General features: G+C 33.9%; 4 protein-coding genes across 17 annotated transcripts; 2 read left to right on the top strand and 2 right to left on the bottom strand.

Annotated features, from left to right (window-relative positions):
* Positions 1 to 347: 347 nt before the first annotated feature.
* LOC124300259 (leucine-rich PPR motif-containing protein, mitochondrial) lies at positions 348 to 10,028 on the top strand. 3 transcript variants are annotated; one of them, XM_046754141.1, is made up of 21 exons: positions 356 to 608; positions 698 to 846; positions 1,270 to 1,392; positions 1,937 to 2,204; positions 2,357 to 2,588; positions 3,028 to 3,204; positions 4,109 to 4,316; positions 4,470 to 4,682; positions 5,281 to 5,519; positions 5,632 to 5,775; positions 6,044 to 6,175; positions 6,322 to 6,517; positions 6,691 to 6,898; positions 7,090 to 7,321; positions 7,428 to 7,590; positions 7,727 to 7,973; positions 8,043 to 8,265; positions 8,401 to 8,599; positions 8,919 to 9,197; positions 9,278 to 9,438; positions 9,529 to 10,028. In XM_046754141.1, the coding sequence occupies exons 1-21, from the start codon at positions 466 to 468 to the stop codon at positions 9,565 to 9,567; spliced, it is 3,975 nt and encodes a 1,324-aa protein (XP_046610097.1). In that variant the 5' UTR covers positions 356 to 465; the 3' UTR covers positions 9,568 to 10,028. The 3 variants fall into 3 exon arrangements, with proteins under 3 accessions (XP_046610099.1, XP_046610097.1, XP_046610098.1); XM_046754142.1 differs by lacking the exons at positions 356 to 608; positions 1,937 to 2,204 and having other exon boundaries at positions 737 to 846; XM_046754143.1 differs by lacking the exons at positions 8,919 to 9,197; positions 9,278 to 9,438; positions 9,529 to 10,028 and having other exon boundaries at positions 348 to 608; positions 8,365 to 8,500.
* Positions 9,681 to 11,328, bottom strand: LOC124300271 (barrier-to-autointegration factor). Of its 2 annotated transcripts, none has more exons than XM_046754176.1 (3): positions 11,035 to 11,328; positions 10,580 to 10,718; positions 9,681 to 10,417 (listed from the first exon to the last, which is right to left on the bottom strand). In XM_046754176.1, exons 2-3 carry the CDS (start codon positions 10,703 to 10,705, stop codon positions 10,271 to 10,273), a joined length of 273 nt encoding a protein of 90 aa, XP_046610132.1. In that variant the 5' UTR covers positions 10,706 to 10,718; positions 11,035 to 11,328; the 3' UTR covers positions 9,681 to 10,270. The 2 variants fall into 2 exon arrangements, with proteins under 2 accessions (XP_046610132.1, XP_046610131.1); XM_046754175.1 differs by having other exon boundaries at positions 10,580 to 10,713; positions 11,035 to 11,326.
* Positions 11,329 to 11,868: 540 nt separating this feature from the next.
* LOC124300262 (microprocessor complex subunit DGCR8) lies at positions 11,869 to 17,086 on the top strand. 4 transcript variants are annotated; one of them, XM_046754148.1, is made up of 8 exons: positions 11,939 to 12,051; positions 12,100 to 12,283; positions 13,634 to 14,120; positions 14,250 to 14,333; positions 14,656 to 15,049; positions 15,176 to 15,453; positions 15,684 to 16,117; positions 16,278 to 17,086. In XM_046754148.1, the coding sequence occupies exons 3-8, from the start codon at positions 13,664 to 13,666 to the stop codon at positions 16,608 to 16,610; spliced, it is 1,980 nt and encodes a 659-aa protein (XP_046610104.1). In that variant the 5' UTR covers positions 11,939 to 12,051; positions 12,100 to 12,283; positions 13,634 to 13,663; the 3' UTR covers positions 16,611 to 17,086. The 4 variants fall into 4 exon arrangements, with proteins under 4 accessions (XP_046610102.1, XP_046610103.1, XP_046610104.1 ...); XM_046754146.1 differs by lacking the exon at positions 12,100 to 12,283 and having other exon boundaries at positions 11,869 to 12,051; XM_046754147.1 differs by having other exon boundaries at positions 11,889 to 12,283.
* Positions 17,087 to 18,513: 1,427 nt separating this feature from the next.
* LOC124300267 (RILP-like protein homolog) lies at positions 18,514 to 24,661 on the bottom strand. 8 transcript variants are annotated; one of them, XM_046754157.1, is made up of 8 exons: positions 24,222 to 24,661; positions 23,616 to 23,757; positions 23,362 to 23,489; positions 22,717 to 23,087; positions 22,346 to 22,372; positions 20,649 to 20,726; positions 20,390 to 20,488; positions 18,514 to 20,265 (listed from the first exon to the last, which is right to left on the bottom strand). In XM_046754157.1, the coding sequence occupies exons 1-8, from the start codon at positions 24,519 to 24,521 to the stop codon at positions 20,142 to 20,144; spliced, it is 1,269 nt and encodes a 422-aa protein (XP_046610113.1). In that variant the 5' UTR covers positions 24,522 to 24,661; the 3' UTR covers positions 18,514 to 20,141. The 8 variants fall into 8 exon arrangements, with proteins under 8 accessions (XP_046610113.1, XP_046610115.1, XP_046610117.1 ...); XM_046754159.1 differs by having other exon boundaries at positions 23,625 to 23,757; XM_046754161.1 differs by lacking the exon at positions 20,649 to 20,726.
* Positions 24,662 to 24,695: the final 34 nt, after the last annotated feature.

The following is a 24,695-nucleotide window of genomic DNA, read 5'->3' as shown; positions in this document are numbered from 1 at the left end:
TATTATGGTAACAGTACCGCGGAAAATAGAAGAACCTTACGTTTTATTGCAGATTATAGTTTAGATGGCGCGACAAGTTGGAAAATTTTCCACACTCGCAGCAAAGCAATCTTTACTCAACCGTCAATACCACGAAGACCACGAATACCTGACAAGGATTATCGAATTTAAAATGAGATTGCCTCTCCATTTTTTATGGTAGGATAAAAAACTGTAATGGAAAGTTATCAGTCATCGCCAACGCACATATCTATGATTTTGATGATGCTACAGGAGATGCCATCTATTGTGACTATATGGCGAGACACTATTCTCAAAGATCGCAAAGCTTTCTAGCCATCTGTATTATTTGTGAGCGACCTCTCATGCTCTTTTCTGCTCTTTTCGGTGACTCCTTCATGTAACCCGGGCATCGTTATCCTGCGGAGATAGCAAATTGTTCAATCTATCTGCACATGTATAATAATGGCAACTATATTACGATCATCAAAGTACTTCCGCAACTTTGCCGAACTTACGACAAAGCTTAGTTTCTCTCACGTGAAATATAATGCCTGTGTTACTCTTCTTTCTCAAAGGCACTGCATTGCACCTTCAACGTTAGTCAAGTAAGTAAAGTTAATTTCAATATATTTTAATGCAATAACAGTCATGTTACACAGATAGCAATAAACCCGTTTCATCATTCACTCAAAAGGTCTCTGGCTACCCAAGTGGCTGTCAAACAAGTGGAAGGTGACTCTGCTCTTGAATTGTCCCTGCGAAAAGCTGAAGCTGATGTCAGGAAGTACGGACAGATACGTGGGACCAAATTGGATCAAATCTTTAAAATATTTCAATCTTCGAGTACGTTGTTTTTTACTTTCACTGTTTATTCAATTGAGACAATATCTTGTATGTGTGTATGCAGTACTAAATAACTGTTTATTGGTTCATAAGCTTATCAAATTCATTCCGCAGTCTTGGGGTTTATCTGCATATTTGTACCTAGATATTGAATTGTAATTCTAGGTTTTATCTTATATTCCTATCATTGACAAATTTCCAAATCTTGATATATGTTAATGTCGTATTATATTTCATTTTCATCAAATAAATTAGCTCAACATGTGCAGTGAGAATTGATAGTTTTGTTTTAAATGATATTTTTCATGTATTTACATTGTTTAGGATTTAAATTTAATTTAATTTGAAGTTATGTTTTGGCTAATACCCATTCACTGTTATCGCAGATAGAATTCATACCTAATGTTTACATGAATTTTGCAGAATCTGTTAGTAGTACCCAAGCCCTTATGCTCTTACGATGTTGCGGAAACTTGGTGGCTAGTGAATTACCAGAACACAAATCTGAAATTGCTAATCGAATATGGGAAAGCTTGAAAAATTCAGGTATGTTCTTTAAGGTGCAGTATAGTATACATGGGGTCGAAAATCATAGAAAGTGTAGAAATTAATATTGAATTTTTCAGAAGAGTTCAAATTGTGAAAATAGCTTTGAATATTATTTCTCTTGCATATTATTTTAGATCTAACACCACAAGTTGAAAAGTATGTATACATATTATTTTATCTGAACGAGTTTGAAATTTAACACTTAAATGTAATACGTATATACAGAAAAGCAATTTAGTTAATGTAACCAGAATAAGACCAAAATTTGCTACTTAAGTAATATTTCTTTTTTTTCTTCTGATGAATCACATAATATCTAAGTGGTATTTGATTTTCATGTCTCATGGGTGGCTCATGTTTATACTAATGTTTTTTAATCGAAAGGTTCAATTTAATTTTTTCCACAATAAGTGTTTATAAATCACATGTTACATGTTGAATAGTTATGAATATGGTTGTAGTATTACGTACTTAATAAGCAAATTAGGTTTTTTTTCTATATTGTGATATTATAAATATACATGGAAGAATAAATTTTAAGGGACTGAATTGGAAGTATCTCACTTTAATGCCCTGCTGCGTGTATACATTGAAAACGAGTATGCATTTTCACCTGCTGAAGTTTTGGCTGAAATGGATAAAGCAGGCATCGAACCTAATAAGCTTACGTACCAAAGATTAATTACTCGTTATTGTCAGCAAGGGGATATCGAAGGAGCAAGTACAATATTAGAGTTTATGAAAGAAAAAAATTTGTCCGTAAATGAGAACATATTCACTGCGTTAATCAGGGGGCATTCTGAAGCAGGGTATGTATTTTAGCATCATTTATATTTTAATTATTGCTTGGTAATCTTGGAGTCTTGTATGTAAAGTACCACTTACTTAACTTTGTCCCATTCCTTTACTAAAAATGTTTTACAGTATAAAATATTTCTACATTTCCCATACCATTTTACAGCGATATGACAAGTGCAGCTGAAATTTTATCAATAATGAGGACCGCTGGCTCGGAACCTTCAGCCGATACATACAAAGAACTTCTTTGCGGCTATGCAAAACATGGCGATATGGAATCTATCACCCGTACAATTTCAGAGTGCCGGTCAAACAATATAGATCTGTTAGACGCAGATTTTCTGGATGTCATTAATTCCTTAGCCTGCGGTGGACATACTCAACATGTTGAGGCAGTGAGTTTTTGGATACATTGTTTAAATAAAAAATTAGGTGAAGTGACAAATTGATCTTACCGCTCAAACATTTGTGAAATAGCAATTCATTATGATTATTCGTAACAAAATTATATTCATATGAACAATTTGTCTTTCTGGAAAAATCTTTGCTGTAACGATTCTGGATACTTTGGATGTATAAATCTAAGACATAGACTGACGTACAAGTTTGTTGTTCTGCATTCGTAATCCTGGCTGTTTGGTGTAAAGCAAGCTTGACAGGGTCAGCTTTACAACTAAGTTTGTTTTAACACAAATCACCAATATAATTCAATACAAATAACTGTTTGCTCGTCTTGTACTAGGATTTGTACATAAACTTAGTTTTTTCTAAGAATATAACTTTCTTGCTTGATGCAATAATTTCCAATTGTAATGATCTGGAAATATCTTGCAGATACTTTCTATAATGCCTAAGGAAGTTGGCTACCTCCATGATGCTTTGAATCATATTTTGAAATTAGTTCATTCTGGGCAAGCAGAAGCTGCTATGCAGGTGTTACGATCTATACCAAACGTTGACAAAGGCCAAGTTGGTAGTCCACTGCTAAAAAATCTTGTTAAAGCTGACTTGGTGAGTGATATTATTATTTTAATGCAAAATTCTTATTTGTTTCTAACAGTCAAGGTCTGGAAACTGCAAAACTCCATCATAATTCGTCGTGCAGTTATTTAGAACAAAAAGTTTATTCATTAGATACATATTGAGGACTGGGAGAGGTTGTGCGAACTAGAAGGGTGTAACTAGCGATTTTTCGTTTGAAGACTACTTTGGTTAACAAGAGGGCGTAACAGCTATTTTAACATTGGAGCTCCATAAGATGAAGATTCAAAAGCAACTTCTATCTTTATAATTTCACTTCGGCAGAGAAGCGTGTAACATATTTTAATTTTACGAGTTACATCTTTCTGGAAGCAAGTGTCTACGATTTTTAGTATTTGTATCATCTTTAGGCAGAAGGGTCTATCGTCATTTTTCAAATAATTTCACTTACGCTGTTATAGCAGCACCAGGCCAAATAGCATTGTGGTTTACGCACTCCTGGCAGATTGCATTTGGATTTTTGTCTTATGGAGCTCTAATGTTAAAAATTGCTGTTTCGCCCTTATGGCAGGATATCTAGTTTTTTGGGGGTTACGCCATTCTGGTCCCTAGTCCATGATATGCATGTATACTACGAACTTCGTTGAAATTTGATTGAAGCATCTCTTATAATAAGCAGAGTATGACAAGTTGCTCCAAGCTGCGCAGCCATGTACCCAGCAAGAGCTTTTCAATCTAGTACTGCCCAAAACGTTCTTCGAACTTTTTACTCAGAGAGAAAACTAAATAAAATATATTTATCAAAAACTAAGAGAAGTGTTACCCTTAAGCACACTTAGTATAAGATTATCTCTATGTGGTACATTATTATTGCTTAAGTTGCTTCAAGATATATACCATACTTTCTATTTATTTTGTAATTTATACATTTTAGCCTGCTGTACAACTCATCGATATGTGCAATGAAATTGCAAACAAGGGTATTAATTCTCGAGCTCTCTACATAGGTTTGGAATCTAAACTATTACAAGGAGATGTTGAGGGGAGCTTAGCATTTCTAAATACATTACGCGATTCTGGTGAAGAAATAAGGCCACATTACTTTTGGCCATTGTTTATTGCACTGAAGTTTTCAAATAAAGGTATAACAATATACAGAATTTTTTATCGTCAAACTGTCTTGATTAAACTTTTTGAGTCCGATATGAGCTAAGTTATTTAGTATGATTAAACATTGCTCTCTAAAGTAACTGTAAAAAAACCTGGAAAAATCTTCTTCAATTTTCATTGGCCAGATATTCTCGACCTTGTGGAAACCATTCAACAGGAGTTTTCATTGGTCATCACACCAGATACCTTACGTGATTATATTATACCTTGTATGAATGGTACACCCGACGAAATTTTTAGCGAATTAATTCTGACTGGTGCAGCATCAGGGACTATCGCATATGCAATTGTCTACCATTTGATCGTCGATATGAGGCTGAAAGAAGCAGCTGATTTCTGTATGAATATATCTATTTGCCTATTTTCCTTTACATAAGTAAACCATAGTTTAAATTTGGTATTTAAATAATTACTTTCATATATATTGCATCAATATTGTATGTACAGGGCGACTCAGGACTATCACCCTGCAGGCTACCAATGTGTTTCTTTTAAAAATGTGCGACTGATACCTTTTTTACTTTTGATTGCAAATTTATCGTTTGCCAACTACAGCCGTTTCAAATTGACCAATCCGGTAGCATCTAATGGCTCAGAACAGCTGCCAAGCATATGATAGTCAAATGACGATTGACCAGCCCTATTGTAAGCCATCAGATGCTACTGGATTCGCAAAATTCAAACAGTTGTAACTCGCAAAGGACAAATTTCCTGTGCGAAGTAAAATCTTTTCAGTCGCATATTTTCGCGAGTAATACGTTGGAGACCTATGTGTTGATAGTCCTAGATTCACCTGTATATCTAGCAGTTCTTAGCTTCGTGTAATCATTTCATAGCATAAAAAATTCATCGCAAGATCAATGTGCAATTAATGTATGTCAGATGGGAGTAGAACTATTATTTTGAACCTAAGTTAAGTTATTTTACATGTTCCAGGTACAAAGCACGAATTTTCTTATAATGTACAGTCACTTTGTAGACCACTTGTGAAAGCTTTAAAAGAAACAGGAGACACTGAGTCATTTGTTACAATACTTGGTAACATGTGTGAACGCACAATGAAAACAATGGAGGACGATGATAAAAAAAAGATGGTTTGCAATGACGTAATCGAGCTTTATCTTTCTGAGATCGCATTGTTAATAAAAAAGGATAAATCTAACTTACAAGCTCAAGTACGTACTAACTAAATTTGAAACTTCTCCGAATATTCACAGGTTTCCAAGACTATTATTTAATTTACAAACCAAACAAAAAATGTGATATAAATTTTACCTACCTGACTAGATTTACAGCGAGCTTTCGAAAGCAGGTTTGGATATTGGTAATACTGGTGCATTCCCTCTTTCCCAAAGATTAGCTTCACAAATGCCACCAAAAATGAATAGTTTCATGTCACGAAACAAATCCGGAAATTATAACATTCGTTCGGTAAGTACTATAAATTCCTGTGCAAGCTGCAAAAATCTTTCGATTTTTTTCTGTTTCACTAAATCAAAGCACAAAAACTTCACATTTATTTCGAATATGACAATGATGGAAATACAACAAAATATGTTCATATTATACTTGTCTTCTTGACTCACTATCAAAATGCTTGTCCCATTATTCGATGATATGAGACATGCAATTATATCACAATCAACACCACACATCACTGGAAGACGGTGTTTTTCTCACTTGCATTTATGTTTTACAGGAAATTCAGAATCTAGAGCAAGAAATATACACATCTTCGAAGAATGCTGAAGCAAGTTCTGCCAAAAAACAGCGTCTACTACTTTTATACAGTCGCAGCGGAGATATAGCAAATCTTGAGAAATTGGTGGAGGTAAAAACATCAATTATCTAATTGCAAATAGTGTGGTTTCATATGTGTCACCTGATCATACGATGCGTTTTCTGTTTTGTAAATTCAGCTTAGTGTAGGAATCGTCAAACCTTAATCACTTTAGAATTATTTTGGTACATTTACAGGAATTAAAAGAAGATGGTATTCAGTTTACTGAAAGTATGTACAAGACACTGGTGAATGCTTACTGCAATGTAGAAATGCTGGATAAAGCTGAACAGTATATCTCAGCTCTTAACGCTTCATATCCAACATATGTCCTGGATGCAAATACGACCATAAAGTACATCAGTCTTCTTGTGAAAGCTAATCGTATCAATGGTAAGATCGGTTATAAAATAGTTCCTCTTCTGAAAATGTGAATTAACGAAGGTTCTTACTAACTTGAAACATCTTCATCACGTTCAATATTTGAAACAATAATATTGTAAATCAACTGTCGCTTAGTATCTTCGTATTTAAGTTAAATCTCTTTCCTGAACTTTCTGTCGCAGACGCAGTACAGTATGTGAAGAACATGCCAAATATTGATGCCAAAAAAGATAGTGGGCCAAAAAAAATTTGGTGGAAAATACTGAAGAGTGTAGCAGAATTGGGGAATGTTGAAGCTGTTAATGCAATATTTAATACCCTTGTACAAAAAGAGTATATAGGACTCACTGCTCCATATCTGGGAATGCTAATCAAGGTGCACGTTTGCAGGTAATTAATGGCCGTTACCTATGAATGATTTGACAATTGATCGCCAAAAATGTCTGTATGAAATCGCAACAACTCCTAACGTTTTTACCATATTCTACAATATTATTCAACAAATTTGCAGTACTGCTCCAAACATTTTCTCAATCAGCAGTGAAATGTCAAAGTATTTGCTATCCTTACGGTTTTTACAGAGATGACCTGAAAGAAGCTCTAAAAATGTTTGAAAAAATATGTGAAACATACCGAGTTACTCCTTATAAGTCTGAATTAGCTAAAAAATTCATATTAGCTGAGGATGCGACTTCTTTGCAACGAATGACTGATCTCAGTACACAAATTCATGGTGAACCTAATTCTCTGTATGATCTTGCTCTGAACTTTATAGAATGTGATTGTCTCCGTCAAGCAAAAAGGATTTTGGAGGTATTGCTTTATCAAAAATTTTCATGCAATTTCAGTTAAAAGTTAACGTGTATAAATGTCAATGGGAATCATATAATAAAGCTTATTACTAGTTTTATAATTCCAGATTCCCGCCTTGTTTCCAAACATTCGAAAACTAAAACTTCACTCTGAAAGATGGAGAGAATATGGAGCGACAAGTTCTCTAGAAAAACTTATTTCGGTACTAAAAGACATACCACACTTAAAAGCAGTACCGGAATTTTATGATGACTTGATATGCTGTTACAGTTAGTATTGTTAGCATTATGATATAAATGTCTTAAATTCTGACTAACCACCTTTTATATCTCAAACTTAATAGGCTAAATTGACGTTGGTGCATATGTGTGTGTATATATATATATATATTTGATTGCTTAATAGACAATGAAAATGCCTGGGAAGAAGCCTTCAAATTTTGGCAAGAAATGATAGAACAAGAAATTGAACCCTCTGATAGATTTCTTGCTATTCTGGCTGATCTTTTGAAGAGAAACAATCAACCTGTTCCATTTGAAGTACCGGTGTTACAAAATTTCGAAAAATTTCCCACAACGCAAAACGCAAAACGACAGTCTGTAAATAGTATCAGTGATGAAAGTACACATTCTAATTCAGAAATGAATACAACGTAAGAATGAATAAAAAAATTTATAAGAATTTAATTTCTGGAACACTTTTCATACTTTAGTTTGTTTAGGACCAATAATCGACCAAAGAGGATGACAGGCGTCAAAGAAAGTTCTGAATTGATACAGTCATTGCTAGACCAAGGAAAGCTAGATGAAGCTGTTGAGATAACCTATGGTATGATAGAAGGAAATAAATATCCTCTTTCTAGAGTTTTCTATAGTTTGATGAAGGCTATGATTGAAACTGGAAATGAACATTTGCTGAAACAAATTGAGGAAAAGATGTCCAGAGTATGTAATATTTATTAATTTATTTATTTTTTTAAAATTTATTCTTCTGTATTTATTGTTATAAAATCGGTTATGTTCATTCATTGCATACCTATGTAGCAAGAATGATGTTTAACTCGTTTGCTTCGTAAACAGAGTATGAAGGTGAGGGTGAGATTTCAAAACAATTTATGCAGAGCATATGCAGAATTAGGGAAATTGGACAAACTTTTGGATTCGTTGGAGGCAAGTGCAGAAACAATTGTTCAAAGTGCTGGTGAGCGGTCTTCACACAGATATCCACAAGTCCTGGCAAAATATGTACTAAAGGATAATTCTCAACTGCTGGAAAGATGTAAGTTATCATTTCCATCTACCCATTTCAATCCAAGGAGTAAAAACATCACCTCCAAGAGTCTTGTGATTCCAGAGTATAACATTTATTGAGAATAGAAATTGGCTTCATGTAACACCACACATTCCTACATCACCACTCAGAGGTGGTTGTATATTGTCAAAATATCAACGCCTGCTGGCATACTTCTTACATGAACATTTTGTTCCGAAATAATTGTAAAAATATTTGAAAACTTATTGCGCTGTGTAAAACAGTTTGCTGACATAAGATTTTGCAACTGTTTTTTTGGATTATATAAGGAAAATAATTCTTCCAGATATAAACCTTACTGGAAAATACGCGGCACATGGATTTGTTGACCCAGTAGAAATGTTGTGGGTAGAATTGTTTACAAATGGACAACCGGAAGCACATAGAATATGGTCTCAGTATTTATCTAACAAGCCAGATTTACCGTTCACTTTAGTTGCTAAAAATATCGAGGCCATGAAAAACTCGACAATTCTTGAAAAGATAGTAAAGATATCAGATAAAAATCCTCATATCAGTCAGAATATAAAGGGATTGATGTATGCTTCATTAATTTCGGCATATTGTACGTATACTTTATGAAGCAGCATGTAATATCAATTACTTACATGACATCAGGTATTTGAAATACTATCATCATTACAGGTAGAGAACATAAATATCAGGAATCTATAGCTGTGTTGCAAAAAGCAATGGAAACGATACCTCTAGAATTCATAGAACCAACTGTACTAAATAATTTAGACTCTCATGTAAAAGCTCAAGGCTTGAACCTTCCAGCTGGTGTATCTGAGAGTATTGCTGAGGTAAGTATTTTGGGTTAAGAATTATGGCTGGATTTTTAACACAGATCTACAAGACATACCTATGCTGATCGATGAGAAATTTATTCGTAGGCAGTAAAAAACGCAGCTGAGAAACAACCGACGACATGATTTGAACAAAACTGTAAACCAACGAGCTTGAGGAAGCTTTAATTAGTCTAATTCACAAGTTCAAGTGATGTTGTAGTATTGCGAGTAATTGTTTATAGTTTTTCATTCTCTGATACACCAATCCAATACCAAGATATTGACACCAAATTGGAGTTATTAGAAATTGTGCATCATAATTACTATCGTTTCAAGTAATAGAGGTTTCAGGGAATTGAATCATTGTATCGTACTATGAAAAATATCAAGAATTTTCCATAATTTTATTCTTTCCTGCAAAGTTATCACATTTGCAGAATAATAAAGTCAAAAGGCAACCCATCACGTATTCAGGCATTTGCCAATGACTGTGTGCATTTTATCAAATCATCACACTGGGTTCAAATGTAATTCCTAGTAAAGTACCTATGTAGATAATTATTATACTTATGTAAAAATCTGATAATAAAATTCCACAAATCATATGCTACTGGTTACTTTGCGTTGTAGACCATAAGAAGGATGACTGGAAGCATATCAAATTTGGTTAAAATTTGTATTCATCTTTAGTACAGGTAAGGATTATATACAATTGAATTTGGTAGAACATGCTTTTAAGTTATAGTTATATGAAAGATCATTTTGTTAAAAAAAAAAAAAAAAACAAAAAAAAACCAACTTCAATCATTTACAAAAGTAAAAAAATGTCACTCATTTTGCCTAATATTTACAAGAACTCTTCACACCAATCACAAAGGCACTGGTAGCAATCTTGAGACTGTTTTGTATTTGCGCTGCATGTATCTTTCATCCATTCTTGAAACAACTCTTTATCCTTCTTCAGAACCAAATATTGGCCGAGAACAACATAAGCCTGTGCGAAATTTCATACAAATTAGAAGTTGAAAATTTGTTACTACGATGTATAAAGTGATGTCTTCTTCAGTAACAATTTCGAGGCTATATGTATGGTAAATGTAACCACGTGTAGTTAACCAAACACGTGACAATTACGGATTACAATTGTTGCACAAACCTTATCAAAACCAGCCGCCTCCAATCTTTTGCCTAAAACTTCACCGACACCAGCAAGTTCAGTCACCGGCTTTTCTCCCATTGGTTCAGCTACGAAGTTTCTGTGCTTTTGCGATGTGCTGGACATGTTGCTAGCTGTGCTTTAACATAATAATTTTAATCAACAGGTGGCTAGTATTGTGACATGTAACCAATATTTTCACAACTGGGATTCACAAATTTTGTAGTCAAGATAAACATGTCAATTCACTTCGTAAATAATTTCAGAAGTCTACAATCAAGACTACTTTGTAAAAATACGAAATCCTCAGAATCATTCAGAGACCAACAGAAACTGATCAAGAAGTGTCGCACGGGCGCAATGCGGTGTTTCAAATATGATTCAAAGAGTAATAATATCAAAATATCAGGTTTAATATTGTTGCGGGAAATACTATATGATCTTAATTTACATACATCCTGAGCGTGTAGTGTGATTTATATGTAGCTATTCAGCACTGGAACGTTTGATTAAAAATTTTCTAGGTCTGCTTTCTTCGGCTAAACTGAGACAAACTTTGTCAATCACTGATAAATAGGTTCTTCTCCAAATTTGATTATTTTTTGTTCTTTTTTCTCAACTGATTAGTATTGATACACCAACAAAATTACTGACCCGCATTAATCAACCTTCAACTACCAAGTTACTTAGCCAAGCTGAGCCCAAGCCACCACCCTGACCATAAGCCACGCCGCTGCTGTGGCTGCGTTACCAACCCTCTGGTGGCCATAGGTCGTACCCAATGTGAAAATGGACCGTACTTTGAATTTACAACCGTATACAAAGATTTCACGGAGTACATTTTTGTGGTTTATATTTTATGATCGTAAAATGACCAAGATTTTGTTCATTTTGTTCCTTTTCTCAAGGACCAGACAGGATTTAACCAAATTATTGACATTCTTACGTTCAAGAATATTTCAAACTAACGATAAAGATTGTGAATTTTTCAATTACACGAAGGAGTTGCTGGGAATTTGGAGAAAATATTATTTTCTTTATTTTTGTATCAATAATTAAAAACATATAACCAGAAATGTGAATTACTCGGACAGTTTCTTTATACTTCCGTACCTGATTCTTTTGCGATATTAGAGGAGAGTCCAAAAATAACTTAAATTCTTAGAATTTTTCCAGGACCGTACATGCATTTAGCGTACAGTCAAGCAGGACCGTTATGTCCGTACAGGAGGCAAAATTACCGTATAAATACGGTGCTGACCGTACGGTTGGCAACACTGGCTGAGCTGCACCATGGCCATAGACATTTCTTATATACCTATGACCATGGCACCTAGTTAGCGGCGATTTTTTATTTTTAAATATTTCGTGTTCACAAAGGCGTCGATGGCGTCGACAAGTGTATGTGATCGATTAGTCGATCTTGAGCATCCCTGCAAATGACACTCCCCTTCAAAGAGAACACTAGCGAGGTACAAAAAATTAACGTAACGTAGTGCTCTTTGTGACTCCTTGTATAGTTTTCATAGTAGCCATGCGATCAGGACGGAGCGTATAAAAAGATGGCGTACGTGTATGAGACGTGAAGTATCTGCACGCAAGACAAGTTGGGAGAAATGAAAGTTAAGATTATACCGCTGTACGAGTAATTCGTGGCTTAGAAGTGCGAATCTATCTGCTTGAAATCGATAACCGATAAATCAGGTATTGCGATATGTAATTTTAATTTATCACGATTGTGTATCAAAAGTATGGGCTGATTCGACGCAATCGTATTGTAGTAGTATAATTCAGATTTTTTCCTGATAAACAATGCAATTGATGGTTGCAAAGAGTTGTGACAACGCATATTGTTCGTCTAAGAGAATTTTAAAAAATATGGCAATGTAAATACTCTGATTCTTTGAGAGGATCTGATTTGTAATCTGGCCAGAAATTGACTTCGATGTCAAGTTTATCTGTGATCAGAGTTACCTAAACTCCTCCGCTCAGCATTTTTTAAAAGACATATTTAAAAAAACTAACTCGTTTGCCATAGATACTTGTCACACTTTGGTCCATGTGAAATGACTACTGATAAATAGCCAGCAGCTAGCCCCGACTAGTATCGGAAACAATTTTTCTATGTTGTCTCTGTCTAGTCCTGGGGCTAACAAGCTGACACAATGCTGAAATCATCAATCAACTGCTACAGTTTATTTCGCCTCTGGTCATTCAATCGTCTAGCATTTTGTTGTGGATATATACCGGGCTACAAACTGCTAACATCAATGCAAATGTCCAATTTTCGTTGCCACTTCTTGAATGGCTCCAAATTGATTGGACTTTGGTGTCATTGGTGAAAGTGGTGCAGCCAAACAACACGCTTGAATTGAATCCACATGCAATAATTACAACACAGTAAATGTTATTATTCTGCCTAAGTTATATTATGCATACCTATATATCTATACTCTATATAAATATTTAAAAAAAATTTATCCAACTCTTCTATGGGCGTATGTACATACATACATATATATATAAATCAGTGTGTATATATATACATATACGTACTAATCAATAAAGCACCCTTATGTCTCATAAATATTTATATATATTACACACACAAATACACATGACCGCACATACAATATGTATATATATATATATATATATATATATATATATATATATATATATATATATATATATATATATAATACATATTGATGAGAAATAAGGGCACTTTATGTAAAATATGATGAATCATTTTCATTTTCATTTTTTCATTAAGAGGTATGAAAATTACCATTGTTCATTTACCAAGGTTTAGAAATCAATTTTCTGTATATTTTATAACAACCAAATTAGTATTCTTGTAATATTTGTGTTGGATAGATCCAAGGTAGAGCATAATGCAGCTTTGTCTATTTCACTGATTGATCGTTTCGATACTTTCCTTGAACTTAAACATTAATAATTTTGCCACATGCAACAGTTCCGTGTGTACGCTGCATTCACCACCATTATATCACTACTTCATGTCTGTAGCATCTTAATTTGATCTCCTAGCATATTGGGAAACACTTGAAACCTGGCATCATGTCTGACAATGAGAGCTCTCCCAAGAGATTGAGATTAGATGAGGAGGTCAGTACTATAGATGCAAATTTGCCAAATATGGAAGAGGGAAAACCTGTGGAATGCCCATTCAAGAATAACCTGGATGTGCAATCAGACGAGGATGACAGCATGAATTTTACAAGTGTTCTTAGATCTGATTCAAATTACAACATTAATCGAGAGAATTTCGAACAAGACAGCGATTTCTCGAAACATAGTAGCCGGAATGTACAAAATGGTTATGACCAGAGTAACGACAATGATTCAAATCTTAGTGGACATGATCCTTGTACCAATGATGAATTGAGACATTTTGACGTTCTCGATGATTTGGAAAGACACCCAGATCAAGGTGGCTCTGATTCTGACACAGAATCAACTGATAGTATGGATTCTGATGTGCCAGATGAAGAAATAGAAGCCATGCTCGAAGAGGGTTAGTTCACAATTTTATTGACTGCCAAGTTTTCACTTAAATAAATGCTTTACATCAGAAGTATCACCTAATGCGAGTCAGAACTGCCACTGTGAATATACATTACTAATATCTAGTTATTTTTTGCAGGTCTGCCTGACGAATTTAAAGGAAAGCGTAGAAAAAAATCAGACGCAATGCCGTACGAGGAAAAAGAAAAATTGGTTTTAGATGGTACGATATTATAATTGAATAAATCTGTTAACATTCATACATCATTGAAGCAAAATTCTAATTACTAAAAGCATACTTAACTTATTATCAAGCTCATGAAGTAAAAAAAAGTAATGTTTTAAAGAGGCATTGACTATATGAATATCTTTGGAACTTTTCAAAAACTGATGTGACACATCTTGATTATTTTTCAAGTGTTGTTTCAATCAGCAAGGACTTGATTACTTTGATCCTCTGAAACCTGGATAAGATTTTTCTATTTTCTTTGATCCAAAAGTACTACAAGATTGATATTATATAAAAATGTATGTTAAATTTTCAGAAATTGGTCACAATCACTTTGACGTTCTACCAGAAGGGTGGGTTCAAGTGACCCACAACAGTGGCCTACCGTTATACTTGCACAAGCAGAGTCGTGTTTGTACATTAGCTAAACCATATTTCCTTGGACCAGGTAGTGTGCGTAAGCATGAAGTACCTGTCAGTGCTGTGCCCTGCTTGCAGTACAGAAGAGCATTGCAGGAGGAAGAAAAAGAAGAAGAAAAGAGAAGAAAGGAAAGAGAAAAAGAACCTGCTGCAGAGACGTGTAGCTTACCCAGTGCTAAAATTGAAACTATTCAAGAAAATAGGGCAGCACATTCTCTAGACAGTGAACAACTCAGAAATTACTGTCAAGCTTTGTTTCGCTTCAAAGCAATTAAAGTCATGAGATTTCAGTACGTCTAAATATTTTCACTCAGCTTTTACTTTACATTCTATTTGGCCAAAATGAAACGTTCAGAAGCAATGGTTGATTTTCATGGATAACAATCTTGAACATGTTCTGAAAATTTGTCATGTAGGTCGTGGTCAGCACGAAGAAAGTTTACAAAGAACAAGAAGCATCGCAAACAGCTGGAACGGCCCACGTTACCTGATGGCACCAAATTAATAACCTTTCCAGTTGGTGGAGCTGGAGTATCTGGGAACAATAGTACAATTGCAGGTGATGATAGTGGGGGACAAAGGCCTCCAAAACACTGGATTATGAATCCGTCTGGAAAAAGTTATGTGTGTATTCTGCATGAATATGTACAACATGCTCTGAAGAAGCAGCCAACTTATAAATTTAAGGAGTTAGGTGAGACCTTTATCTTCTTTCTTATTGGAAGGATCCTCATTTGTCCTGCTGTGAATGATTATTTTTGATTGTTTACGAGGTATTACAAATAAATATCAGCGGTTTCTTTGATTGTGAATAAAATATGCTCAAATATGCAAAAGCGGCATATAAATTGAATAGTTTTTCACGTTTCTCAAATAATTTTATCCTGCCAATACACAAATAAAAAGTAAAACATTAATTTGCAGAAAATGCGTCGACGCCATACTCAGCAGTGGTATGCATAAATGAAATGGAATATGGCAGTGGTTTCGGTAGCAGCAAAAAACAAGCAAAAGCCAATGCAGCCCGCAAAACACTCGAAATCCTAATTCCTCAGATGCGTGATAAGATTTCAGGAGAGTCAGGAGACGGAACTGGAAATAATTCTAATAGGGCTCTCAAGGCTTCACGAGGGACATCGGAGGCTGACCTCTCTTTCTTTGACGAAATTACAATAACTGATCCACGGGTAGCTGAGTTTTGTGCAAAAACGACAGAGCCTTCACCTCATGCAATTTTGATTACTTGTCTACAGAGGAATTTTGGCCTTGGCGATATGCATATAAACTATTCTGTCAATACGTTGAAACACCAACGCAATGAGTTCACAATGCGTGTTGGTAAACATGAAGCTACTGTGGTAAGTAACAAACTGCTTCTAATACATATTTTCTGAAGTTAACAGGCACAATTAAATGGATTGTAACGTAGATTATAGTGTAAGATTTGCAAAAACATATCTTAGTAAATGAGTTAGTGGGTTGTGCTGGTTTTTCTATGAATTAAAATGTTGATTAAAGGTATGTCGAAATAAAAAAGATGGTAAACAACGTGCAGCACAAGCAATCTTGCAACGATTACATCCGCACATACAGTCATGGGGCTCACTGTTAAGATTGTACGGATCACGGAGTGTAAAATCTTTCAAAGAAAAAAAGCAGTTAGAACAGGAAATCACGCTGCTACAGGGTAAGGCTTTGGTAAATCAGCCAAATCATGCAATTTTAGGTAAGCTTAGACAGGAAATGAGAATGTTGGCTGAACAACGAAAGGCCATTCAACCAATAGGTAAATTTCTACCACCAGATTTACCAACCGGTTCTGCTGCTAACTTAAACAATGTTGACTTATAACACTCTAGTCTAATTTAGCATCAATCAGTATTCGTAAATAGGAAATAACGCGATGTCAGTAATTGAAAGTAATCAGGTAGAATCATAATTTTTCAACCCCCAGTTGTTTCATAACATAGTGCATTAAGGCACCATATTGGTGCTACTGAACTGAATAAACAATATAGTATGTAAATCGATAGATTAACACACTTATACATGTGCATGGGCTTTCCATCCTTATTTTTCCCAACGGTTTGGGTTGCCGCGTGAAGCGTGCAGAGGTAGTTTTGATATAATTTAGACATGTTTTAGGTAGAACTCTCAGATTAAGATACATGAATAATTCATTTCTTTTTCACTGTAATGTCTCGAGCCTCGCATTGAATTAAAGAATGTTGCATTCATATTTATATTCAGCTTCATCCAAAAGTATTTGTTTGAAAGTAAGTTTGAAAGTTTTTTCAATGCATTATTGAAACAAGCAGGTTTGGGCTGACCATGAGTCAAGCTTTGAACTGTTCATTTTCAAACTCATTCGTACTGAAATAATAACAATAATAACAACAATAATCGTTAGTTCAAATTTTGGAAGCCCAAAGTAAAATTCGTAATCAGTGACCCAAAAAACCTTTGAGTACGAATTTTCAACAAAATCCTAAATTTCTTTTTTCCCAACACATTGAATATTGAATGCGCCAAATATCAATTTTGCAAATCTGACCTTAGAAAAAATGTTATGGTACCAGTTCTCATTCGTATCCATTCATTCATTCTTAAGGTATCATTTTTATTTTATTGCTGGAATTTTTTAATTTAAACAATTTGATATTGACCAAAAAATCTTATTCACCAGAATTTCTTTGCATCTACTTATGGAGGCACATGTTCTTATTGATATAGTGGCTTGAAACTTTACTGATCTTTTTTCTTAAAATTCGTCGACATCTGAAATAAGGGACATTCTACGTACATACAACCACCCACACAGATTTTCGTCTGAAAATGATTGGAGTAGAATCTCTAGACTTCAAAACATGAAGATCTTATGAAAACTCAAGTTTTCAGTTTTGGGGTGATTACAATGACTTAATAGAAAAACGAGAAGTTATAAAAAGTTACTCCAGTGACATGGAAATGCCCATACATCCTCACATACTGCCAGTCGATAGTTATCAGTTTAAGTAATTGTAAGTTTTGCATCAAGTAATTGGTAATCTTGTCCAGTTACTTGACTTTACTCATCCATAAGACTTGATATAAAATGTATGCGTCAAAAGTGAGATTAAGTCTGTATTGCACTTGTAATAAGTAGTTAACATACCAACTTGTAATTAAAAAAAAAAGAAGCACGTCATCCCTTTTTTTTTAAAACTATCTTTTTTACCAGATCACCCGAGCTATATTGTAAAGCCTTTTTATTACTTCAGCACTACTATCGTGTCAACTGTTGGTTATAATGTCAAGCGGATACAGTAGCACTCATCAAATCAATATATTCTTCAGTACCAGCTTATCGTTGGCGTTATAGATACCAATATTATGTATAAATCGATATGTACTAAAATTGTTCACGATTAGTCTTCAATAATTGCCTTCCATACTACTAGTTTGCTACCTGTAATGCTGCATTAACTTATTGGAGTGTCGTTGAAGAATACTGGCAAGCAGTTTTAGACACATAAATCTATATATTGCGTATTGTTAATTTTTTTAAAACTTTTATTGGTTCAATCCTACAGTAATGTTCATTTTGGCACTCTATAGTACAATAAATGTTGAAAACGCAGCACTGCTAAATTTTTAATACAAAATTTATGCAGAAAAACGTAATCATGTGTATATTGCTATTCAAAGTTGTTTATCAGAATAAGAATTACTCTGCAAAGGAGTTTGTTATATTCTTAATAATTTTTCAAGGAAGTCTTTATACAATTCGGATTACGGTCATTTCAGCAATATACGATTACTCTTGGAATTCTGCCTTCTCTGATTTTTACTAAAAGAACATTCTTTTTGAAACTTAGGATAGATCATAAAATTTGATTAAATTCGTTCACATTTTCTGAAAAATCGTCGTGGATTAACAAAAGAATTTTTCATCAAATGCAATATTTTGTAATTAAGTTTTTATCGATTAACTGAATTACGAGAAAAAGTTGTCAAAACGGTAGGATTTCATCAACGGTCGAATTCTGATAGAATCGAGCAAGTTGCGGATTCCGAGAGCGTTTTCCTCAATGGTTTTCTTTCGATTAATCAAGTAAAATCAAGTAGATAATGATTGTAGATAGATATATGTATGTGTATATATATATATATCAGTAGTCGCCAATATTAGAAAGACCGTGAGTCAATGTAAAGTGATAAGCTAGACAATTTAAGTGCAACCAGATTAGTGGAACAATCTCATGCAAGCATGTAAAAACAATTGGTCTTCATTATTACCAATATGTTTTAAATTTAAGATTCCCGAGTTATACATTCAGCATCATTTTCGGGCTGATGACAATAATGATTAATCACTGTTGTATCACTAACTGCAGTTTGCCATAGACTATATGATACTAGGTATTACACCTTTCAAAAACAAATTTACTTCATTAAATTTCATCAGTGACTGAGTTATTCTAAGCTTGAGCATGTAATCTTTTTTCATGTGTTATAATTTGGATACGATTGCTATAAAGTTTATAAAACCAAAAAATGTAGGATGCTTTATTGGTCTTCTACCCCTGTACGATAAATTCGAAATTATACTACCTATTTTTTACGTGGATCCTGTGTTCTTAATATGTACTTAACATTTCTATGAATACATTGTAATGGACTTCTGTTTAACGTTCGATACTATCAATTCACAAGTACAATGTATTTTTTGGTAGGGCATATGTACATAGGAGTTTTGGTAAATATGAATTAAGAGATTTGATATGTTTTTAAATGTGTATGTGTGTCACACACACATATCTAAATGAGGGTGCTGTCAAAATCAATAATAAAAATAAGTCTACTTAGTGTTGATGTAGTAAAATATTTTTTTCGACATTGCAATTTCTGTAAACTCGTAAAAGGAAGCTTTGTTTGATATCATTAAAGATGAATAATTACTTTTATGTTAATGTCCTAATTCACTAGACTTTTTCCGGAATGTTGAATTGAATTTTCAAGCACAGATATGTGTTTAATGCTGATGGTTAATATACATACTTCATAACAGCACTTCTAGTATAATAATATATTTTAACTCGTATTTTCTATTCAGTTGAGATAAATATACATCATTCAATTTTCGAAAGATATTAGACTTCTCATTTCGAACGATAAAAAAAATGAAACTTGAAATAACAGTTATAGTATATACAAACAGCAAGATAAATGCGATTTCAATCAATTACGACTATTTAAATTAAAAGATTATCAACAGATTTTCGACATTTGATAGTATGAATCTCGTTATTTAATATCATAAGAAGTTCGTCTAATAATGAGTTGTACATCACGAAGTTCAAATACCATTTTGCATACTCAGTACCATTAATGATTGACTGTTTAAATCGATGTATCACTTGCACCATTGCCAGACAATGCCATTTTGGAGAGACTAGAAAGACTTCTCCTTGGGCTGCTACTGCCTAAAAAACTGCCACTGCTTTCAGAAAATATTTTGCGGAAGCTAGAAAGAAATGGTAGTTAGTATACTTATAAAAGATTAACGCATGCATTGAAAAAATTGGGTAAATGCCCGTTTTTGAAATTTATTTTATATTGATAAACTTCTTCCTATGTAACATGCTTACAATTTGCGAATCCCAGATTCTGATGACTTTTTCCAAGGTGCATCATCTGGCTCGAAGGGTAATGGTCCTTGTACTGGTGCATCTTTGTCATCTTCGGGGCTAATATAAACAAACACTACTTTGATAAAACAATCTCACGTATCAATCAAATTGGTTTATGAGGATATAAAATTCAATGTAAAGGAAGCATTTCGGTAAAAAAAATATAGCCTGAGTTATAGTTTAATATTAGATTAGCATAGCTGAGGAGCAATCTTACGGAGTAACATTAGTCACTGTGGCAGGAGAAGTAGCGATGTAATTCTGTCCTTTACTAAATGGAATCGCGGGTTGCCCACTGCCTCAAGATTGGTGTGCACATGTAGTAAGTGTAGGTCAAATCAAACAGCCATGCGGTTGAAAAGCGTGCAAATTCAAATGATAAACAACGACTTGCTGCATTTGAAACAACTCATTACTGTTTGTTTTAACTTCAAATAGTAGGAATTGACATTTTTTCATGTTGTTCAAATTATATGAGGATTAATGCGAATCTGATTTTTGCAGAACATTTCACAAAATTAATTATAAGCTGTATCCAAAAAACTGATAACTCATTTCGGTTCTAATGCCCAAGAACATACTGTTAAATTTGATAAAAGCCGCAAGCTGAATTAAGTTGAATTGAATATGGTTTAATATATGTATACTAGACCTGTCCTTAAGAAGGGCAAAATCGAATTTTAATGGTCTTACCCCCCAAATTGGTTCGAAATAATTCAAAAAAAAATGTCCAAATTTTTAAAAAATTTTCCCTCCATATTTACCCACGCCTAGGAAGCCTTACATTTTCCCATAAGAAAAGCATTGGTTTTTTGGTATTTTTAATCGTTTTTTTACTGCTGCCGTAATTATTAGTTAAAAAATCGCAAATTCTCAGAAAATGTTGACAGTTATGTTACCTTGTTATCCAATTTTTTGGATTCAATACAAGCATTTTTGGGCTAGATCGATCGACTCTTTTCCGCGTTTTTAGAGAATAAAGATGTGATCGATCTAGCCCAAAAATGCTTGTATCGAATTCCAAAGAATTGGACAAAAAGGTAACACAACTCTCAACATTTTCTGAGAATTTGCAATTTTTTAGCTGATAATTACGGCGGTGGTCATAAAACTATTAAAAATCCCAAAAAACCAATGCTTTTCTTATGGGAAAAGTAAGGCTTCCTAGGCGTGGGTAAATATGGAGGGAAAATTTTTTAAAAATTCGGACATTTTGTTTTAATTATTTCGAACCAATTTGGGGGGTAAGACCATTAAAATTCGATTTTGCCCTCCTTAAGGACAGGTCTAATGTATACATAATTTTAATACTGGAAAGAAAATCATACCATCTATGGTACGGATTTTAGTATCCACTTTTTATTGGTAAACTATTGGCCTAACTAATAACAAAAGTGACTGGATATCAGAAAGTTTGTGCAAACATTTTACTAAGGAGTTGCAGAGTATCAATGGTAAAGCAAACCTCTAACTCCAAATGAGTAAATTGCTCTCACAAAATTAGAAAATAATATAATCAAGAACATATACTATGTGTAGTTAGAAGTATTGCATGAGGAAAGCTAACAGCAAAATGATAATGATCGTTTATTATTTGACCAGTCTGAAATTAATATCTCATAATGTCATACCGAATTCCATTTTCATTACGGTACATTATTCTTGTAATCTGTATTATCAGCAACCAAACATCAATATCACAGTATGTAATAGTAACTGGATAAACTGATACGTTTCACATCATTGCTTATGGCATTGTTATGTTCAGCAAAAATAAAATTCCACGAGATAAAGTGAATGACTCAAATGAAAAATAACGAACACTGTTCATAATAAATGAAATAATACAGGAGATGAAACACATAAAATAACAAAATAAAAATAAAAAATAAACTTCATTTAAATTAAAATTACCTATACGGGCTTGCACAACTCAAGGTCCTGGAGTAGTTGAAAATAATATAATATGACCATAATAATTTGGCTATGGTTAGCTGTAAAAAATACTGTCTACATTAAGATACTAAACAGTTGTGTCGAGTATGTCCTGTACATCAGTACTATAAGCTAGGTACTATCTGTAAAATTTTCAATGCGAAGTACCTAGATTTTGAATTACCAATTAATATATATTTTTAAAAAAGTAAATAAAATGAAAAGTAGAGGTCGATGTACGTATTAATAAAAAAAAAAAAACCGAAAGTTAGACTGTTAATTTTTGCTGACGTAAACTTTTTATACAAAATATACGTGCTGTGCTAGATAGCGTTAACATCTCGACGTACGTCTCAGGCTTAGGGCGGTAGAGTTCAAGCTCATCCTCCATGTCGGAAACTCTAGCTTTTAGTTCATTCCTTTCATGTAAGATTTCTTTGAGTTCAGCAGTGGTAAATCTAGGCCGGTCTGGGTCATCCAAATCGTATACTGCTTTGTTAGCAAAATCAGGAGCTGGCTGGCACTTTGTTAGGTCCTCATTTTCCTTTCTAGCTAGACCAAGACGTGCTCGAAGATTAATTAGTTCTCGATTCTGGTCTTGAAGTTGGGCAAGAAAATCTGCTCGTTCTTCAACAAGCCCTCTAGCTTGCATTTGTGCCTGACGCTGTTTACGTCTTAATTCTCGGCCCACAACGCCTAGTTTTTCAACTTGACCACTTAACTGGATTTCACAAAAAATATATTGAGTTTGAAAATATCAATCAATTATGTTAAGTATAGGTATTGCAGCATGATAATATTTTGACTTATTTATTGTAGTTTCCAATTGAAATTGGCAAAAAAACTAAAACTTCTGATACTCTGACTTTATTAATCTTTTTGGCATAGCAATTCTTTCTCTTCCAGACCACTTCGATTCATTCATCAAGTCTTAGTTTTCCTCTGTAAATTATTTTTCAAGTAGTACGGTCAAATTTTATAGCTAGTGAACTTACATTTTCAATTTCCAAAGTTTTTTGAGACAGTTCTCTATCCCTAGCTCGAATTTGGTCCCTTTGTTGATCGATCATGGTTCTTAAACGTTGCAGTACCGCAACATCTACCTCTTGACTAGCAGTGAATGCTGAAACCAAATATGAAAGTAGGTACATAAAGTGAATATTTTTCATACAAGCTTTCATGTTACATTGCTAATTGGTGACATGCAGTGTTACTTCCACAATTAGACAAACAGGGAGGGGGTTAGTACTTTGTTTACCGCTGTCCTCACTGTCGCTACGCGATTCTTGCAAGGCTGTAGCTAGCCGGCGATTTTCGTCTTGTAGTCTAGTTACCATACCCACCAAGTCTCGCGATTCTTGTCGCCAATGATCCTCGATTTGTTCCAATTCCTGTTAATAATTGCAATACATACTGTACCACTTTTAATAAAATAATGCATTGAGTTGTTACAATTTAAAAATTGATAACTGTTTAATGATAACTCGACACGCATATCTTCAAGTGACTAATTGTTTGAATAGTTCGATTGCTACACAAAAATGTTGTAAATTTATTTTTGGAATCCAAATAGTTCTTTGTAAACTGTACGTTTACATGGATAACATGTCCAATTGTTTAATATTTAATTGGTTGATGAAGGACACTTCATTGAGGCATCATTTAATTATAGTTCTGATTCTACATGTATATACATATATACACACACATATATATATATATATATATATATATATATATATATATATATTAGTTTATGAAAGAAGGAAAATAATGATCCAAGGTATACTACTGAATCTTTCAAGATAATAATTGTCAACAATAATTTTTTTTCACTTCAATTCAAAAGACTAACCTTTTCAAATCTTTGCCTATCCTCTGCCTTTTCAATTTTATCATTCTCCAACTGTGAAATCTTGGATCTGAGTTCTTGAACAGTAGTATTTTCACGTTCATTTTTAGTCGCTAATCGTTCCAAGAGCTCTAACGCGTTGATGACTTTTGGCATAAGACTAGTTACAGAATCCGCCCCGAAAACATCTATCAATTTTTCACACTCCTTTCCAATTTCCGAAGCGATATCGTACACGTCCACCACGGACACGTCCGCCTCGTATTCTTCCATTTCTGAATGCATTATTAAATGAAAAGGCATTAATTACACTTGTTAATTAGCCTCTTTATTTATATATGCAACAGAAAATATTCAACTGCCGACACAAATCCATACACAGGGTCTGTATCACTTTTTTAATACGCAGTCCAGAGCCAGTCACTCCGTATGGGCTGCGGCTGGTTGACAGCCGAGTGTGTCCGATATATATATATG

Source organism: Neodiprion virginianus, chromosome 3, assembly GCF_021901495.1.
Source record: "Neodiprion virginianus isolate iyNeoVirg1 chromosome 3, iyNeoVirg1.1, whole genome shotgun sequence".
Taxonomy (NCBI): domain Eukaryota; kingdom Metazoa; phylum Arthropoda; class Insecta; order Hymenoptera; family Diprionidae; genus Neodiprion; species Neodiprion virginianus.
The sequence above is the reverse complement of the archived record's forward strand: the minus strand, read 5'-3'. Positions and strand labels throughout refer to the sequence as shown.

What these genes read in the sequence shown, in the direction of transcription:
- LOC124300271 (XM_046754176.1), bottom strand. Translation starts at nt 10,705, where the DNA reads ATGTCCAGCACATCGCAAAAGCACAGAAACTTCGTAGCTGAACCAATG. An exon ending in AGGCGGCTGGTTTTGATAAG is followed by an intron (nt 10,418 to 10,579) that starts GTTTGTGCAACA and finishes AATTTCGCACAG; the next exon opens with GCTTATGTTGTTCTCGGCCA.
- LOC124300262 (XM_046754146.1), top strand. Translation starts at nt 12,019, where the DNA reads ATGACACTCCCCTTCAAAGAGAACACTAGCGAG. An exon ending in TCAAAGAGAACACTAGCGAG is followed by an intron (nt 12,052 to 13,633) that starts GTACAAAAAATT and finishes TTGATCTCCTAG; the next exon opens with CATATTGGGAAACACTTGAA. An exon ending in AGAAAAATTGGTTTTAGATG is followed by an intron (nt 14,334 to 14,655) that starts GTACGATATTAT and finishes TTAAATTTTCAG; the next exon opens with AAATTGGTCACAATCACTTT.
- LOC124300267 (XM_046754157.1), bottom strand. Translation starts at nt 24,521, where the DNA reads ATGCCTTTTCATTTAATAATGCATTCAGAAATGGAAGAATACGAGGCG. An exon ending in TGAGGACAGCGGTAAACAAA is followed by an intron (nt 23,490 to 23,615) that starts GTACTAACCCCC and finishes ATTTGGTTTCAG; the next exon opens with CATTCACTGCTAGTCAAGAG. An exon ending in TACCGCCCTAAGCCTGAGAC is followed by an intron (nt 22,373 to 22,716) that starts GTACGTCGAGAT and finishes CAACTACTCCAG; the next exon opens with GACCTTGAGTTGTGCAAGCC.
- LOC124300259 (XM_046754141.1), top strand. Translation starts at nt 466, where the DNA reads ATGGCAACTATATTACGATCATCAAAGTACTTCCGCAACTTTGCCGAA. An exon ending in AATCTAACTTACAAGCTCAA is followed by an intron (nt 5,520 to 5,631) that starts GTACGTACTAAC and finishes CTACCTGACTAG; the next exon opens with ATTTACAGCGAGCTTTCGAA. An exon ending in GAAAGCTAATCGTATCAATG is followed by an intron (nt 6,518 to 6,690) that starts GTAAGATCGGTT and finishes TTTCTGTCGCAG; the next exon opens with ACGCAGTACAGTATGTGAAG.